Genomic DNA, 15,920 nt, shown 5'->3' with positions numbered 1-15,920 from the left:
TTGTTTAACGGATCATCTGAGTTTCCATTATTTCTTATGGGGAAAATCGCTTTGATATTAGAGTGCTTTAAAAAGCATGTTTCTGGAACAAATTATGCTCGCAATCCAAGGTTTTACTGTATGTATAATACAGAAATGTCTGAAATTACTTTTAAGCTTTAATTTCCCACAGCAAATGTTGAGTGTTTCACCAGTGCACAGACTGGCAGGAGGGAGGAAAAGCCTAGTGGCTGAGATTCACTGGCAAATAATACGCCTTACATGAACAGGGTGGTCTGCCATAAAAAAGCTTGCTGGGAAAAAACAGAAGTGGAGCCATACCTTATTTGATCTCATTCCAGCGCCTGCTCCTTGTTTACGGTCTCTGACAATATCTACATCCATCACAATGAACTCCTCTAGTTGTTTTGGATGAAACAAGCTGTTAAACGGTTGTCGCCAATATGTGTTCCCATCAACTTCTGCAACTATGAGGGAGAAAAACATTTTTTTTTTTTCATTATATAAATGTAAAAGAAAAAGAAGATCATCTTCATTTATATCTTATCAGTATGTGTTAATGTTCTAAAAATGATGTGTTTAGATACAAAAGTTGATATGGTGGCAGCAATCTATGTTTGCACATTACAAACACAAGCACCATTTCTGTTCTGCAGTGCTACACAGCAGTTGCATTTTACTGCTCCATCTTCTACAATGCAAGTCTATGAGTCATTGAAGGTAATGCATTCTTTATGTGGGTGGTATGCTATCTGAACAGCTGTGTAGCAGCAAACAAAATATTGAGCCGATGACAACTGCTTCTACCGTGTAATCTACAATTTATTCTATTTAATATAACAAAAATATGGAAACGCATGCACAAACATATCAAAATGATTTTAGGAGAAATACTATAACAACTTAAATATGTGCTCACATTTCCCTTTACCTTTGATAAACATGAAAGCACTGAAAATCAAAGGGTTGTATGTTCCAAGGAAACTGACCCTGAAATTTGCCGAGACTTTATTCTGAATTTGAAATAATTAAGCTAGAGAAGGTTCACTTTCAGGCAAGAGGTGAAGCCACTTATCCTCTTTATTACAGCAATAAATAATTTGGTTGGCAAGTCTAATGTATTCAAGAAAGAAGTCACAAACTAGACCATTTAAAAGGCCTTTTAAAAACTACAATAAAATTGAACCCGTTCATCCCAAGCCAATCTGTTTATGTTTCGGGTTTTTCTTATTTTATAAGTAGCACTCAGAAGGCCTATTTACAGGCAGGCATATTTGCTCATTAACGCATTGACGCTCGTTAACGCATTTTATCCTATTTCACCACGAACACTCTACTTATCTACCAATTTAAAGGGACATTAAAGGCACCTTTTTAAAAAAATAACAAACATGTTCTACTTACAGTGCCTTGCGAAAGTATTCGGCCCCCTTGAACTTTGCGACCTTTTGCCACATTTCAGGCTTCAAACAAAGATATAAAACTGTAATTGTTTGTGAAGAATCAACAACAAGTGGGACACAATCATGAAGTGGAACGAAATTTATTGGACATTTTAAACTTTGTTAACAAATAAAAAACTGAAAAATTGGGCGTGCAAAATTATTCAGCCCCCTTAAGTTAATACTTTGTAGCGCCACCTTTTGCTGCGATTACAGCTGTAAGTCGCTTGGGGTATGGCTCTATCAGTTTTGCACATTGAGAGACTGAAATTTTTGCCCATTCCTTGCAAAACAGCTCGAGCTCAGTGAGGTTGGATGGAGAGCGTTTTTTAACAGCAGTTTTCAGTTCTTTCCACAGATTCTCGATTGGATTCAGGTCTGGACTTTGACTTGGCCATTCTAACACCTGGATATGTTTATTTGTGAACCATTCCATTGCAGATTTTGCTTTACGTTTTGGATTATTGTCTTGTTGGAAGACAAATCTCCGTCCCAGTCTCAGGTCTTTTGCAGACTCCATCAGGTTTTCTTCCAGAATGGTCCTGTATTTGGCTCCATCCATTTTCCCATAAATTTTAACCATCTTCCCTGTCCCTGCTGAAGAAAAGCAGGCCCAAACCATGATGCTGCCACCACCATGTTTGACAGTGGGGATGGTGTGTTCAGGGTGATGAGCTGTGTTGCTTTTAAGCCAAACATTACGCTTTGCATTGTTGCCAAAAAGTTTGATTTTGGTTTCATCTGACCAGAGCACCTTCTTCCACATGTTTGGTGTGTCTCCCAGGTGGATTGTGGCAAACTTTAAACTACACTTTTTATGGATATCTTTAAGAAATGGCTTTCTTCTTGCCACTCTTCCATAAAGGCCAGATTTGTGCAGTAAACGACTGATTGTTGTCCTATGGACAGAGTCTCCCACCTCAGCTGTAGATCCCTGCAGTTCATCCAGAGCAGGGGTCTTCAAACTATGGCCCTCCAGTTGTTCAGGAACTACAATTCCCATCATGCCTAGTCAGGTCTGTGAATGTCAGAGTATTACAATGGCTCATGGGATGTGTAGTTCCGCAACAGCTGGAGGGCCGTAGTTTGAGGATCCCTAATCCAGAGTGATCATGGGCCTCTTGGCTGCATCTTTGATCAGTCTTCTCCTTGTATGAGCTGAAAGTTTAGAGGGACGGCCAGGTCTTCGTAGATTTGCAGTGGTCTGATACTCCTTCCATTTCAATATTATCGCTTGCACAGTGCTCCTTGGGATGTTTAAAGCTTGGGAAATCTTTTTGTATCCAAATCCGGCTTTAAACTTCTCTACAACAGTATCTCGGACCTGCCTGGTGTGTTCCTTGTTCTTCATGCTCTCTGCGCTTTAAACGGACCTCTGTGACTATCACAGTGCAGTTGCATTTATACGGAGACTTGATTACACACAGGTGGATTCTATTTATCATCATTAGTCATTTAGGTCAACATTGGATCATTCAGAGATCCTCACTGAACTTCTGGAGAGAGTTTGCTGCACTGAAAGTAAAGGGGCTGAATAATTTGCATTCCCAATTTTTCAGTTTTTTATTTGTTAACAAAGTTTGAAATATCCAATAAATGTCGTACCACTTCATGATTGTGTTCCACTTGTTGTCGATTCTTCACAAAATATTACAGTTTTATATCTTTATGTTTGAAGCCTGAAACGTTGCAAAAGGTCGCAAAGTTCAAGGGGGCAGAATACTTTCGCAAGGCACTGTACCTGCTCTGTGTAATGGTTTTGTACAGAGCAGCCCCGATCTCTTCTTGGGCCCCCGTCGGCAGTCCTGGCACCTCCTTCCTGCAGAGTGCCCCCAGAGTAAACGGCTTGCTATGGGGGAACCAGAGCAGGCTTGCTCATGAGCCGCTGCTCTGTGTGTCCATGCACACATGGAGCGCTGCTAGGCACCACCCCCTCGTTTTCTCGTCACTGGCTGTGATTGACAGTAGCGGGAGCCAATGGTTCACGCTGCTGTCTCAGCCAATGAGGAGGAAGAGACCCGGGAGAGCCACCGCTCTCACGCCCATCACGGGATCGAGATGGAGCTCAGGTAAATATTAGGGGGGCCGCACGCAGAAGGTTTTATACCTTCATGCATAGAATGCATGAAGGTAAAAAAACCCTGAGCATTTACATATGTGAACCCTATCATTAAAAAACAAACATATTCAGTTGAAAATATTAATGAAAGGCAACACATTTGTGTATATGTATTACCAAAAAAATAAATAAATAAATTATATATATATATATATATATATATATATATATATATATATATATATATATATATATACATACACACACACACACATATACATACACACACACACACACACACACATATATATATTTGACACATACACAGACCCCTATTTTTTTTTTAAGAAGTGATCATCATGCCCTTTGTTCTCAGCTGCATCAGGATCTTAGAGAGCTGGGGAGGAGAAGCTGATGCACACTGATCTTCCCAGTGAAAAGCTGTGCAGGGGGTTAGAAACCTGACCAAAGAAAGGGGGAGGGGGTAGGAGGGAAAGTGGAGGGATGGTCCCTAACGCTCAATACCACTGTCAAAAAGGGGTCTGAAGCCAGGGGATTTTTGTACATTGGGGTATTGGAACTGGGTGCAATAGAACCATGTCTTTCAGAACCGTTCATCTTGGTGGCAGACACAGACGTAGGGAGGTCTTCCATAGTGGTAATATAATTTACGGCTTTGATCCATTGGCCAATTAAAAAGGAGTCTGTTCTTACTTCCCATTGGAAAGGATACAGGACCTGGTGGCATTTAGTGAGTGTATTACCAGAGATGTATGGTATTTCTGTCCTGATAATTTGCTAAGGTTTAGCAGACAAGCAGCGGGATCATTTTTTAGGGAAAGGTCTTGCAAGATCAAGGATCACCGCACAAACCATAGACTAAGTGTGGTCAGTTTTTATTAGGAATGCAAAGTAACTGATAGGCACACCAGGTATTTTAAAAAGAGAACCAGAGAAGTTGTGACAAAAAAGATGTGTCACTGGAAAACTTCCATTGGGGATAAATACAAGGTATAGCATGGTGTAAAATCTTTGCACAAATGTCAAAAAAAAAAAAAATCAGACAGAAAGGCTCTGCAGGCGAAGCAACAAATCAGAATTACTTTAATAACCACCATAGTTAAAGCTGTATCAGAATAAGGGGGGGCAGTTTCCAAATCAGCACTTAAAATAGAAGAAACTACACAAACTTATAGGATCTAAAAAATAAGGGAAAATAATAGTCCTATAGACTAGAATATCCATAGTGATTGTTTTGCAATACCAGTATTTCACAAGCTGGTGGCACTGAAGGCAAATATCTGACAGCCTAATCAAGCAAGAAGGAGCGTTAGCCATGGATATATACAGGTAACATATTTGCATTTTAACATGCTGCCTTTTGCATACTTGTGTTATAATAATGTATTGTATACTGTATGCTTCTAGATTAGCCACTAGACAGTGTCTATGGCTCAGTGAAATTACTCTGTTTCTCTATTACCAACATCTGAGATAGCATACATATTGAGTGTCCTGTCTTTAAAAAGCCTGAAGGGCACTGTACAATGGGTAGCACTGACCAATCATTGCATAACAATGCAAAGCTTCCATGTAGATGGCATTTGTTTTTACATTATGCAGTTTTATTGAAGGAAGAGGCGCAGTGATTTGATAGGAAACAATATAAATGTAGCCAACAGTCTAGATTTGACTAAAACTTACTCCAGCGCACAATATATAGGCAACTAACACAGCAGGTAGACAACTGAAAGGACTTTACAACAGTATATAAATAACAAGTTAGCTCCCGGTCAAAGTTTCAAATCGCATGACAAGTTGCACCCTATTGTCCGCAATGGAAGCGGTCAAATCAGTGCAACAGACATCTGTGCATGAAGTCACACAGATGTCTTCCAAATCGCACTTGATCTCACACTGACATGAGGCTTAAAAATTGTGCGATTTCAAGTGAAGTAGCATGATTTCAAAACCACGGTCGGTGTGACCGAAATGTTAATGATGTAAAAGCGTTGATATCTATGTTAATAGCCATGCAGTACAGAAGACATTTTAAGGCTCTCCAGGAAGATAAGAAAAACACCAGATAAAATGCAGCTTTGCAGTCACCAAGGCTCCATTCACACCACGGCATTCCGGATTGCGGGTGATTCTGCCTGTGATTCCAAATCGCCGCAAAACGCAGGACACTTGCGATTCCCATTACTTTTAACCACTTCCAGCAAACAGATGTACCTGTACACTGGCTTGCAGAAGTGGTTGTACTGGGATGATGCAACCTGGTACCGTCTTTTTTTTTATAGAGCCGGCAGTCGGCTTTCTGGAGATAACAGCCGATGCGGCTCAGCAACCACTTGGCCGTTATCCAAGTGAACTGGAGGGGACTCCCCCTCCGGCAGCTCTGCCCGAGTCTCCCGTCCCACCCAGACAAACAAAACGCCCGCCGGCTGGTTGGAGTCCCGAACAAAGCCATATTCGGCTTTGATTGGGTCTCTGATCATGTAACCCAGAAGCGACGTCACAACAACACTTCCGGTTTACTCGGCTGCCAATGGCGCAGATTTAAAAAAAAAAACAATGTCAGTATTCAAAAATACCTATTTTGGCATTTTGAATACTTTGAAGTGCAGTGGAGGGACCTGAGATCTTTTAGACCTCCGATCCCTCTGTAAAGAGTACCTGTCACTGCCTATTACTGTCACAAGGAATGTTTACATTGCTTGTGACAGAAATAAAAAAAAAAGTGATCAGATTTTTTTATTTTATTTTTTTCAAAAGTGCTAAAAAAAAAAAAAAAAAAAAAAAAAAAATTCAATAAAATAAATAGAAAAAAAAGCACCCTGTTCCCGTGAGCTTGCACACAAAAGGAAAGACACATAAGTTGCGCCCGCAAATGAAAACGGTGCTCAAACCACACGTGAGGTATCGCCGCCATTGCCAGAGCAAAAATTCTAGAAGAAGACCTCCTCTGTAACTCTAAACTGGTAAAACATTTTAAAGCGTCGCCTATGGAGATTTTTAAGTCCCATAGTTTGTCCCCATTCCACGAGTGTGCGCAATTTGAAACCATAACATGTTCGTTATCTATTTACTCGGCGTGACATCTTTCACAATATACAAAAAAAATGGGCTAACTTTACTGTTTATTTTTTTTTTAAATGCAGTGAAATGTATTTTTTTCCCAAAAAAATGTGTTTGAAAGACCGCTGCTTAAATACCGCGTGACAAAAAATATTGCAATGACCCCCATTTTATTCTCCAGAGTCTTTGCTAAAAAAAATATATATATATATATATATATATATATATATGATGTTTGGGGGGTTCCAAGTAATTTTCTTGCAAAAAATACTGATTTTAACTTGTAAACAACTTGTCATAAATAGGCTTGGTCCTTAAGTGATTAATGGCACCCCAATCATGGCGCAATTTGCCACGATTGTTGCCGGACGAATTGCGCAAACAGAATCCGGAACGTTTTTTGGGCCCCAGGTTTCCCGCGATTCTGTTTGCGTGATTTTACCACGATTTGTCAGGTGACAATCACGGCAAAATCATGCCGTGATTGGGGTGCCATTGAAAGTAACGGGGATCACAAGCGTATCCAGCGTTTTGCAGTGATCCTGCTTGCGATCCAAAACGACATGGTGTGAACGGAAACCTAATGATCATTAAAGTGATTCTAAAGGTTAATAAAAAGTGAACAAGTTATACTTACCTGCCCTGTGCAATGATCACATCCCCTCTACTCTTTCCCAGTGGATGTCTATGCAGGGGGGTGTCAGGACAAGTCTGACCATTGGAGGAGAGCAGGCCGAGTTCCCAGCATAGCTAGTGAACGGACCACGCTGTGTTCTCCTGCTTAGTGTGGTCAGGTTTTAATAGGAAAGCAGAGGGACTCAAACAAGTACATGGCAAAGCAGGCACATATCAGGAATATGAAATGTTGGGTTTACATATACTTTAAATCTAAACCTAGTTATTCAACATGGATGGTTTAAATGTCAACAGAGAAGGATAGGAAGCTAGGACAGTGGGTACAGACCTGTGGGTCTGTACCCACTGACCCACAGTGGGTACTCCGTGTGTGTCACCTGATCTGACCATGTACATGTGTGGGAAGGGTTTATATTGATTTTATTTTTGCCCTACTTTTTGAAACAGTTTGAAGAGATATGGAAAGTGACATTTAGGTTTTTAAATAAATCTTCCAGAACACTATTCACTCATATTTACTGCTGCACTTTTGTGCTCAGGTAAACAGAATGCCCTACTCTGCTGTATCTGAACTAATTTCAGCGACGAGCCTTTGTTTTTTTTTTGGTCAGCAGTGGCTTTGGCCTGGGCACTCCTATGCATGCCATTTTTGCCCAGTCTCTTTCTTATTGTTAACCACTTTAATACAGGGCACTTCCCTCCCTTCCCGCCCAGGCCAATCTTCCCCTTTTAGCGCTGTTGCATTTTGAATGACAATTGCGCGGTCATGCAACACTGTACCTACACCAAATTTATGTCATTTCCCCCCCACAAATAGAGCTTTCTTTCGGTGGTATTTGATCACCTGTGCGATTTTTACTTTTTGCTAAACAAATAAAAAAAGACCGAAAAGTTTAAAAAAAAAAAAAAAAAATTTTGTTTATGTTATACAATTTTGTAAATAAATAATTTTTTTCCTGCACTGATGAGCACTGATGAGACTGCACTGACAGGCACTGATGAGGAGGCACTGATGGGGTGGCACTGATGGGGTGGCACTGATGGGGTGGCACTGATAGGCGGCACTGATAGGCGGCACTGATAGGCGGCACTGATAGGCACTGATATGTGGCACTGATAGGTAGCACTGATATGCAGCATTGGTGGGCACTGATAGGCGGCACTGCTGGGCACTGATAGGCGGCATTGATGGGCACTGATAGGTGGCACTGACGGGCACTGATAGGTGGCACTGACGGGCACTAATGGGCACTGATAGGCGGCACTGGTGGGCACTGATGGGCACTGATGGGCGGCACTGATCGGCACTGACGGGCGGCACTGATGGGCACTAATGGGCACTGATAGGCGGCACCGGTGGGCAATAATGGGCACTGGTGGGCGACACTTAAGGATGGCAATGATGGGCACTTGTGGGCAGCACTGATAGGGAGGGCACTGGTGGGCAGCACTGATGGGGTGGGCAATGGGGGGCTCCCTGAGCCCTGATTGCCATCCCTGGTGGCCATAGTGGGCATCCCTGGGGTCATAGTGGGCATCCCTGGGGTCATAGTGGGCATCCCTGGTGGATCTAGTAGCATCCCCCCCCCGAGGGTCTGCACTGGTAATCAATGATCTGATTACCAGTGCCGACCCCCCCCCTGTCAGGGGAGCCGCCGATCGGCGCTCCTTTACTCGTGCCTGTCAGGCACGAACTAAGGAAAGCCGATCAACGGCTGTTCCTATTTACTATGTGACCAGCCGTGATTGGACACGGCTGATCACATGGTAAAGAGCCTCCGTCAGAGGCTCTTTACCGAGATCGGAGATGCAGGGTGTCAGACTGACACCTCGCATCACCGATCGCTGCTCTGCGCGCCCCCGGGGGGCGCCCAGAGCGGAGTTATCCTGCCGCCGTCATATGACGTCCGGTCAGGATAACTCAACCACATTCCCGCCGTCATTTGCCTATAGGGCGGGCGGGAAGTGGTTAAATCATGAACAATGACTTAACTGAGGCAAGTGAGGCCTGCAAATCTTTAGATGTTGTCATGGGCTCTTTTATGATCTCCTGGATGAGTCTTCGTCGTATTCTTGGAGTGATTTTGATAGGACGGCCACTCCTGGGAAGGTTCATCATTGTTCCCAGTTGTCTCCATTAGTGGATAATGGTTCTCATTGTAGTTTGCTGTAGTCTCAAAGCCTTAGAAATGGCTTTGTAATCCTTTCCAGACTGATAAAGATCAGTTATTTTGTTTCTCATCGGTTCCTGAATTTCTTTAGACCGTGGCATGATGTGTTGCTTTTTGAGATCTTTTAGCTTGCTTCACTTTGTCAGACAGTTTCTGATCAAGTGATTTTTTGATTCAACAAATTCGGCAGTAATCAGGCCTGGGTGTGGCAAGTGGCATTTACCTCAGCTTTCCATTCACAATTTAGCAAGGGAGTGGGGGAGTTACTTTTTCACATAGGGCCAGGCAGGTTTGGACAGCATTTTTCCCTAAAGAGGAAGTAGAACTTCCCCTGTAACATGTACCTATAGGTGCTGTAAATATCTCCAAAACATGCACCAGTGCCGTTCTTCAGAGCCCTGTGCCGTGAACGGCAGCTCCCGTGCGCATGCGTGGAAGTGACGTCATCGCGGCTCAGGCCAATCAGATGGCCGGAAGACACAAACCTGGAAGGAAGACAGGTTAACATGTTGGCCGTGTAAGCTGTGGGTGCGTCCTTCTAAGGTATTTCATAATGAGCTGGTATGCAATGCCTACTAGCTCATATCTTTTGTCTTTCAGGCTTTTATTTAACTTTTTTTTTTTTTTTTGGAGGTTTACAATCTCTTTAACCAGTTCTGCACCGGAAGGCATTGCCCCCTTAATGACCAGGCCATTTTTTTGCGATTCAGCGCTGCATTACTTTATCAGGAAATTGCGTGGTCGTGCGATGCTGTACCAAAATAAAATTTATGTCCTTTTTTACCACAAATAGAGCTTTCTTTTAGTGGTATTTGATCACCTGTGCGATTTTTATTTTTTGCGCTATAAACAAAAAAACAGCGACAACTCTGAAAAAAATATACATATATTTTTCACATTCTGCTATATAACATTCCCCAAAAAAATTTAAATATAAAAAAAAAAAAAATGCAATAAGCGTATTTTGATTGGTTTGCGCAAAAGTTATTGCGTCTACAAACTAGGGGAAAGATTTGTAATTTTTATTTATTTATTTTTTACTAGTAAGGGCGGCAATTTGTGATTTTTAGCGGGACTTTAACATTGAGGCGGACAGATCGGACCCCTAACTGACCTTTTTGACACTTTTGGGGAGGACCAGTGATATTACTACAGTAAAATCAGTGGTAAAAATATGCACCCTTTACTGTAATAATGACATTGGAAGGAAAAGGGGTTACCCTAGTTGGTGATCAAGGGGTTAAATGTAAGCCTAGGGGAGTGATTACTAACTGTGTGGAGTTGAGCTTTTGACATGATCGAGACCTGTGAACCTATATAGAAGGATCACAGGTGCTCTGTGATCATTTCAGAGAGAAGAACGGTCAGCTGTGTTTACAACAGCTGCCCATCGGGGTGCCCGGCAGTAACCTCGGCCGCCGGCCTCGTGCATCGGCATCCCCGCTGCCGAATGGGGGTGGCAACGGCGCACGCTTTCCCCCCAGCACCAGGCGCGCGAACGACATATACCTACGTCGCTTCGCGCAGGAGGGGGTAACTGCGGCGGGCGGTCCGTAACTGGTTAATAAATTAAACCATCATTTAAAAACTGCATTTTGTATTTACTTGAGTTATCTTTGTGTAATATACAAAAGAAAAATGAAAAAAAAAAAAAAAAAAACACTAGTAGAATAGCGTATTCTTCGTTTACTGTATAGAAATAAACATTGTCACAGCACCATAAGGAGCAGAAGCCCCATCAAAACATCACAGAATCATTCTCAGATGATACTTACTCTGCAGAGTATTGGGATCAATTAAATGAATGGTACTGGTTACCCGAACACACACACAGATCTGATTCATGTTTCCAAGGCTTTGAGCTAGCTTTGGCGAGAGACACACCACATTGTCCTGCATATAAAATTTAAAAAAACAGTAAAATATACGTTTAGGTTTACAAAGCAGATACTTTATACACAATTTACGCTGGAATCAATACGCTCCACCACTATATCAGGAATCCAATTTGTCCGTTCCACTTTACAAAATATTGCTATTGCAGGTATTTTGGAGTTGTAATGGTAGACCGAACACCCAGATAATAATGAGACAACTACAGCAATTCAATTATTGCCTTAAAGCACACCTGTGCTCAGATCATGGGCATTAAACTATTTACCTACCCCCAACAAGCAGTGAAAGAGCTCTAAAAATTGATCAATAAAGTGGACCTTTAACTAGTAACCCTTTAATGACGAGGTAAAAAAAATCTAATGCCTGAATGCAGGTTTGCAACTCTGGTATGTGTTAGCAAAACTATACAAATCCTAACTACTACTTAAGAGTATTTAGGTACCTTGTTTTTTCTGGATATATTGGGCCTTCATTTGGTGAAAAATTATAATGGATTTCTCCGGCCTTGGTTTTTATTTTTTTTTTTTTATCATCAAAAAGGAGAGCTTCTTGCTATTGCCATAATCCCTTCAAAAAAAGAAATAAGTTCTCCCACTCCTGGGGCAGGCTTTGCTCAATGATAACAGTAATATCCAATCACAGGCTATCCCAGTGATCTGAAGAACCTCTTTTTCTCCTGGCTCCGATCATACGTATGAGACCTGCAGATGTCAGTGACAAATTGATCTCTAGGCTGAGAGTATGAGTCCAGCACAAACACTGGTGCACATATACAATATAAGCCCACCTTAGAAGGCTCAGTTCTGCGACGCCAGCGGTTAAATTGACATTTTCTCATTCAGTTTCTTCTACCTCCCTCTGACGCAACCACATAGAATTTTTATTTTTGCATTCATGTAATACCTTATTTTTGCTGCATTCCCCCTGCCACTTCCTTACCACTCGCCTATGAAAGGGTTGCACACCTGCAGGGTCAGTAAGAACCAAAGTATTTATGGGATTTCATCTCTGTAAAGATGTCAGCTATGCATCCTGCAATACATATTCATTTCCTATCATCCACTGCATATTACATGAAGTATAAAATAAGGCTGAAAATTAAAAGTACATACCCTGGCGGTTAAAACGAGAGACAATGTGCAACATTTCAATGAATGCCACAGATACAGTCTGCAGTCCCACCTATCTGCAGTTGAAACAATACATTTCATGTACTAAAATTGGATTGGGAAATAGAGTGGAAAAGGTGTTTATACAGCTCCATAAAGAGGTTACCATCTTTCAGCAGGTGGAGCAGATATTCCCTTGAGGAGGAGTATCTCAGACATCACCAAAAAGAAGCCATATTCTAGAACAGCTACAGTTAGTTTGGACTAGCTGCATAAAAAATAATAAATGAACCTTTGTTAAGCCCCAGATCGTTTCCTGTGCACCCGGCGAGATTATTGAAATATTTAATACCCAGGGCCTTGACTTGCCTGAAAAAGGTAAAGCACACCTTTCTTCACAGAAACATGGGGGCTGCAATTGTCAACTTCTAATTCTGCAATGCTAGTTAGCTGGCTGTGCTGCCAACTCCAATGTTTTAATACTTTATATCACTAACCAAGAGCAATTCTGTAGATTGAAATTCTGCCAGCATAGACCGTAATTAAACACTGACAGAAGAGGTGTGCATGGAAGGAGGGGGAAGTGCCAGGGAATTAACTCCTCTCAAAATAGTAAAATTTGTTAGCCAGTTCAAAGGCACATTGCAAGTCAATAAAAAAGTTAGAATTTAAGATCATTTTACTTTCCAAGGTCAGGAGCTGGAAAACGTTAGCAGGTCATGAAGACCTTGCCTATGTACTTGTCCCAGGCCAATGACTCAAAGCATTGAGGGTAAGCCTGCAACCTAGCAAGCATTCAAAAAGTGGCACAACAAAAAGATTAGGAAACCGAGTTATTTTGCATTCACTTAGAGCTTATATGAACAATGCCAAATATTACACACGCAAAGAGATGAACTCCATTCAGCACACGAGGTACAAGGTTTACCTAACCTAAACACAATAACCACATGCATTTCATCACAACTAACCTTGCATACTGGAACTATTTCCATAGAAAAGGTGCTTTTATAATTGTAGGTGTTTGAATGGATATCATGAGAGATGAGGCGCTGGGATGCTTTGGATCTAGAACACAAGAAAGCAAAATATTTTATTTTTATTTAACGGTCATAATGCAATTGCAAAGAGATATTTCAAAATTAGAAATGTTCAGGGTATCAAAAGCACTGGGAAATTGGTAAAAAAACAATATGATGGAGATTATGATCACTATGTAAAAAAAAAACACATACAATGAATCCCATCACATAGAACACACCAGTGTTTGTGACTCTGCTGCAGAGTGAAAAGGCCATGTGCTGACTTAACACTCAACACTAAAAAAAAAAAAAAAAAAAAAAAAAAAAAAAAAAAGAAAAAAAAAAGTATATATGCGGTTTGATTTGGGGAATCCATTAGGGGGCACCCTGTTATCCAGGAACAAACCTTTAATTATTGGCCTAAACGAGCAGATTTTTTTTTTTTTTTATGCCAAGGACTTTCTGTACAAAGCCTTCCTGCAATAAAACTGTGTGTTTGCTGCCTTAGTTAATAAAAAAAGGGGAGGATAAGCCTGTTTTTTTAACAAAAGCAGACAGCAAAGCACAGCATGCATGGCACTGCATCACTACCCATGCTGTTTTCTAAAAATTGACAAATGCTTTTTACGTTTACACCTTTTGCGGTCATGTGATCACTCAGCATTTCACTTTAGTCTTGTCCTCTTCTTCCGCAGCAGTCAATGCTTAAAATCATCACAGCTATGTAGGGCTCCGCCTAGACAGCCACGTCATTCATTCCCAGCGATCTGTGAATGAACAAACTGCATGTCTCGTCTACCACTGCAGCAGATTGATCTGCTGATCGGCATGCTCGTAGTCCATTGGCAATTCCTGCAGCTCTGAAACGGATAGCCCATACAGAGGTACTGGGACAGAGATGTAGACAGTATCTGCAGGAGCCTGACATTGCACCTGCGATCGACTGATCACAGGTGCAATGTTCTCTAGGCTCCTGTGAAAAAAAATAAAAAATAAATGCACCCTTTTTCCTGCAAAAAAGATGTGCATTTATTATGGGTTAAAAAAAAAAAAAGTGATACCACCTACTCCCCAGCCTTTTCCCCGGCTCAGTACCTCCTCCACCACCATACGCCCATCCCATAAAAAGCATACAAGAAATCATTGACTCTCCATCTCATTAACGCAGTGAGACGGTGCGTCCCCTGTCGCTGGTTGTCGCCCCACCATCCCACGATTGCGGACTGGCTCCGCAGAGTGGGTAGGATAGCGGAGATGGAAGACCTGACCCATCAAGCCCACGATTCCCCTGACAAATTTTACACCACTTGGGCCACTTGGCTACATCTCTCCTTCACCTTAGAATATAGTAAACTACTAGGCGCGGCAGGCTAACCGGTAGCATTCTCCCTCTTTCAGTCGCAGATGTGACGGGTTCTTCCCTTTTTATACCGTCCCCCCCCCCCTCTTTCTCTTTTGTTTTCCTCTCTTTTAATTTATCCTCTTCTCCTCTCCTCCTTGACCACCCCTCCTGTTCCTGTCTCGTAGTCACTTTCCCATCCCTTTTGTTTTACCCTCTGATTTAATAAGGTTATTGAATAACCTTCTAAAGTATTGGTCGTTTGGTACAGCCACACTTATTTAGCCACTACTGCCACCTCCTGTGGTGACCCTAGAAGCAGAAAAGTCCTTGGATTCTGCAAAATGGAAGTATCTGTGGGAAGTCTTATACTAGTTTGGTTTCAGTCCCAAGTTGGGATCCTGGCAGAATCTGTGCAGGGACTGCCAGTGGGGACCTAGGAGGGGAAGATATCCATGTATGCCGATGATATTTTTTTTCATACCTTGGCAACTCTTCCTTACCCTCAGCTTTAGATATAATGGATACCTTTAGTACTTACTCAGGCAATAAAATTAACTGGAACAAGTCCCTCCTGTTTCCTCTTAACAGGGCCCCTCTCTCCGCCTCGCTTAAGCAAGTCTCCAAGTTTATGTACCTTGATGTGGAGATTGACCTCTCTCACATTATAGAGGATAATCTCACTCTTCTCCTATTTTACCAAGAAATGCTCAGCACGGAGGTCTCTACCTCTCAGTCGGATTGGTTGGGTGAACCTCAAAATTATATTTCTTTTTTTTTTTTTTTTTTTTTTTTAAAAAACTCCTATCCAGATTCTAAAATCTTTTTACTAAAATGGACAAGACTATCTCCTCTTTTGTCAGAGCTAGGAAGACACCTAGGCTAGCTAAATCTGTTCTGCATCTGCCTCTGGATGGGGTCGCTTGACCCTACCAAATGTTTTGACAAACTACTGGGCGGCTGATCTGTTAAGAGTGCATTGGTTGTTAACCAAGCCTCAAGATAATGCAGATGGGAACTTAGAGGCTGCATTACTGGGTTTCTATGCAGAGCTCAACACTCCTCCAGGTCCTAACTCTAACCCCACTGTTACCACCTCCTCCTCCCCCCCCATACTCCCATCTGTGGGAACCCCAAATCCTCCTCATTTGTACATCATACCAGA

The 15,920-nt window shown here is 41.9% G+C and overlaps 1 protein-coding gene across 1 annotated transcript in view; it reads right to left on the bottom strand.

The window, feature by feature from the left end:
• NMD3 (NMD3 ribosome export adaptor) overlaps positions 1–15,920 on the bottom strand; it is a 121,882-nt gene that overhangs the window by 31,758 nt on the left and 74,204 nt on the right. Inside the window, exons 9-11 of the mRNA XM_082248887.1 lie at positions 13,366–13,462; positions 11,165–11,282; positions 322–467 (exon numbers count right to left, since the gene is read on the bottom strand). Of these exons, the coding sequence (XP_082105013.1) occupies positions 322–467; positions 11,165–11,282; positions 13,366–13,462 (361 nt within the window). The remainder of the gene's footprint in view (positions 1–321; positions 468–11,164; positions 11,283–13,365; positions 13,463–15,920) is intronic.

Source organism: Pelophylax lessonae (assembly GCF_965119305.1).
Source record: "Pelophylax lessonae genome assembly, chromosome: 3".
NCBI lineage: Eukaryota > Metazoa > Chordata > Amphibia > Anura > Ranidae > Pelophylax > Pelophylax lessonae.
This window is presented reverse-complemented; position numbering and strand designations above follow the sequence as displayed.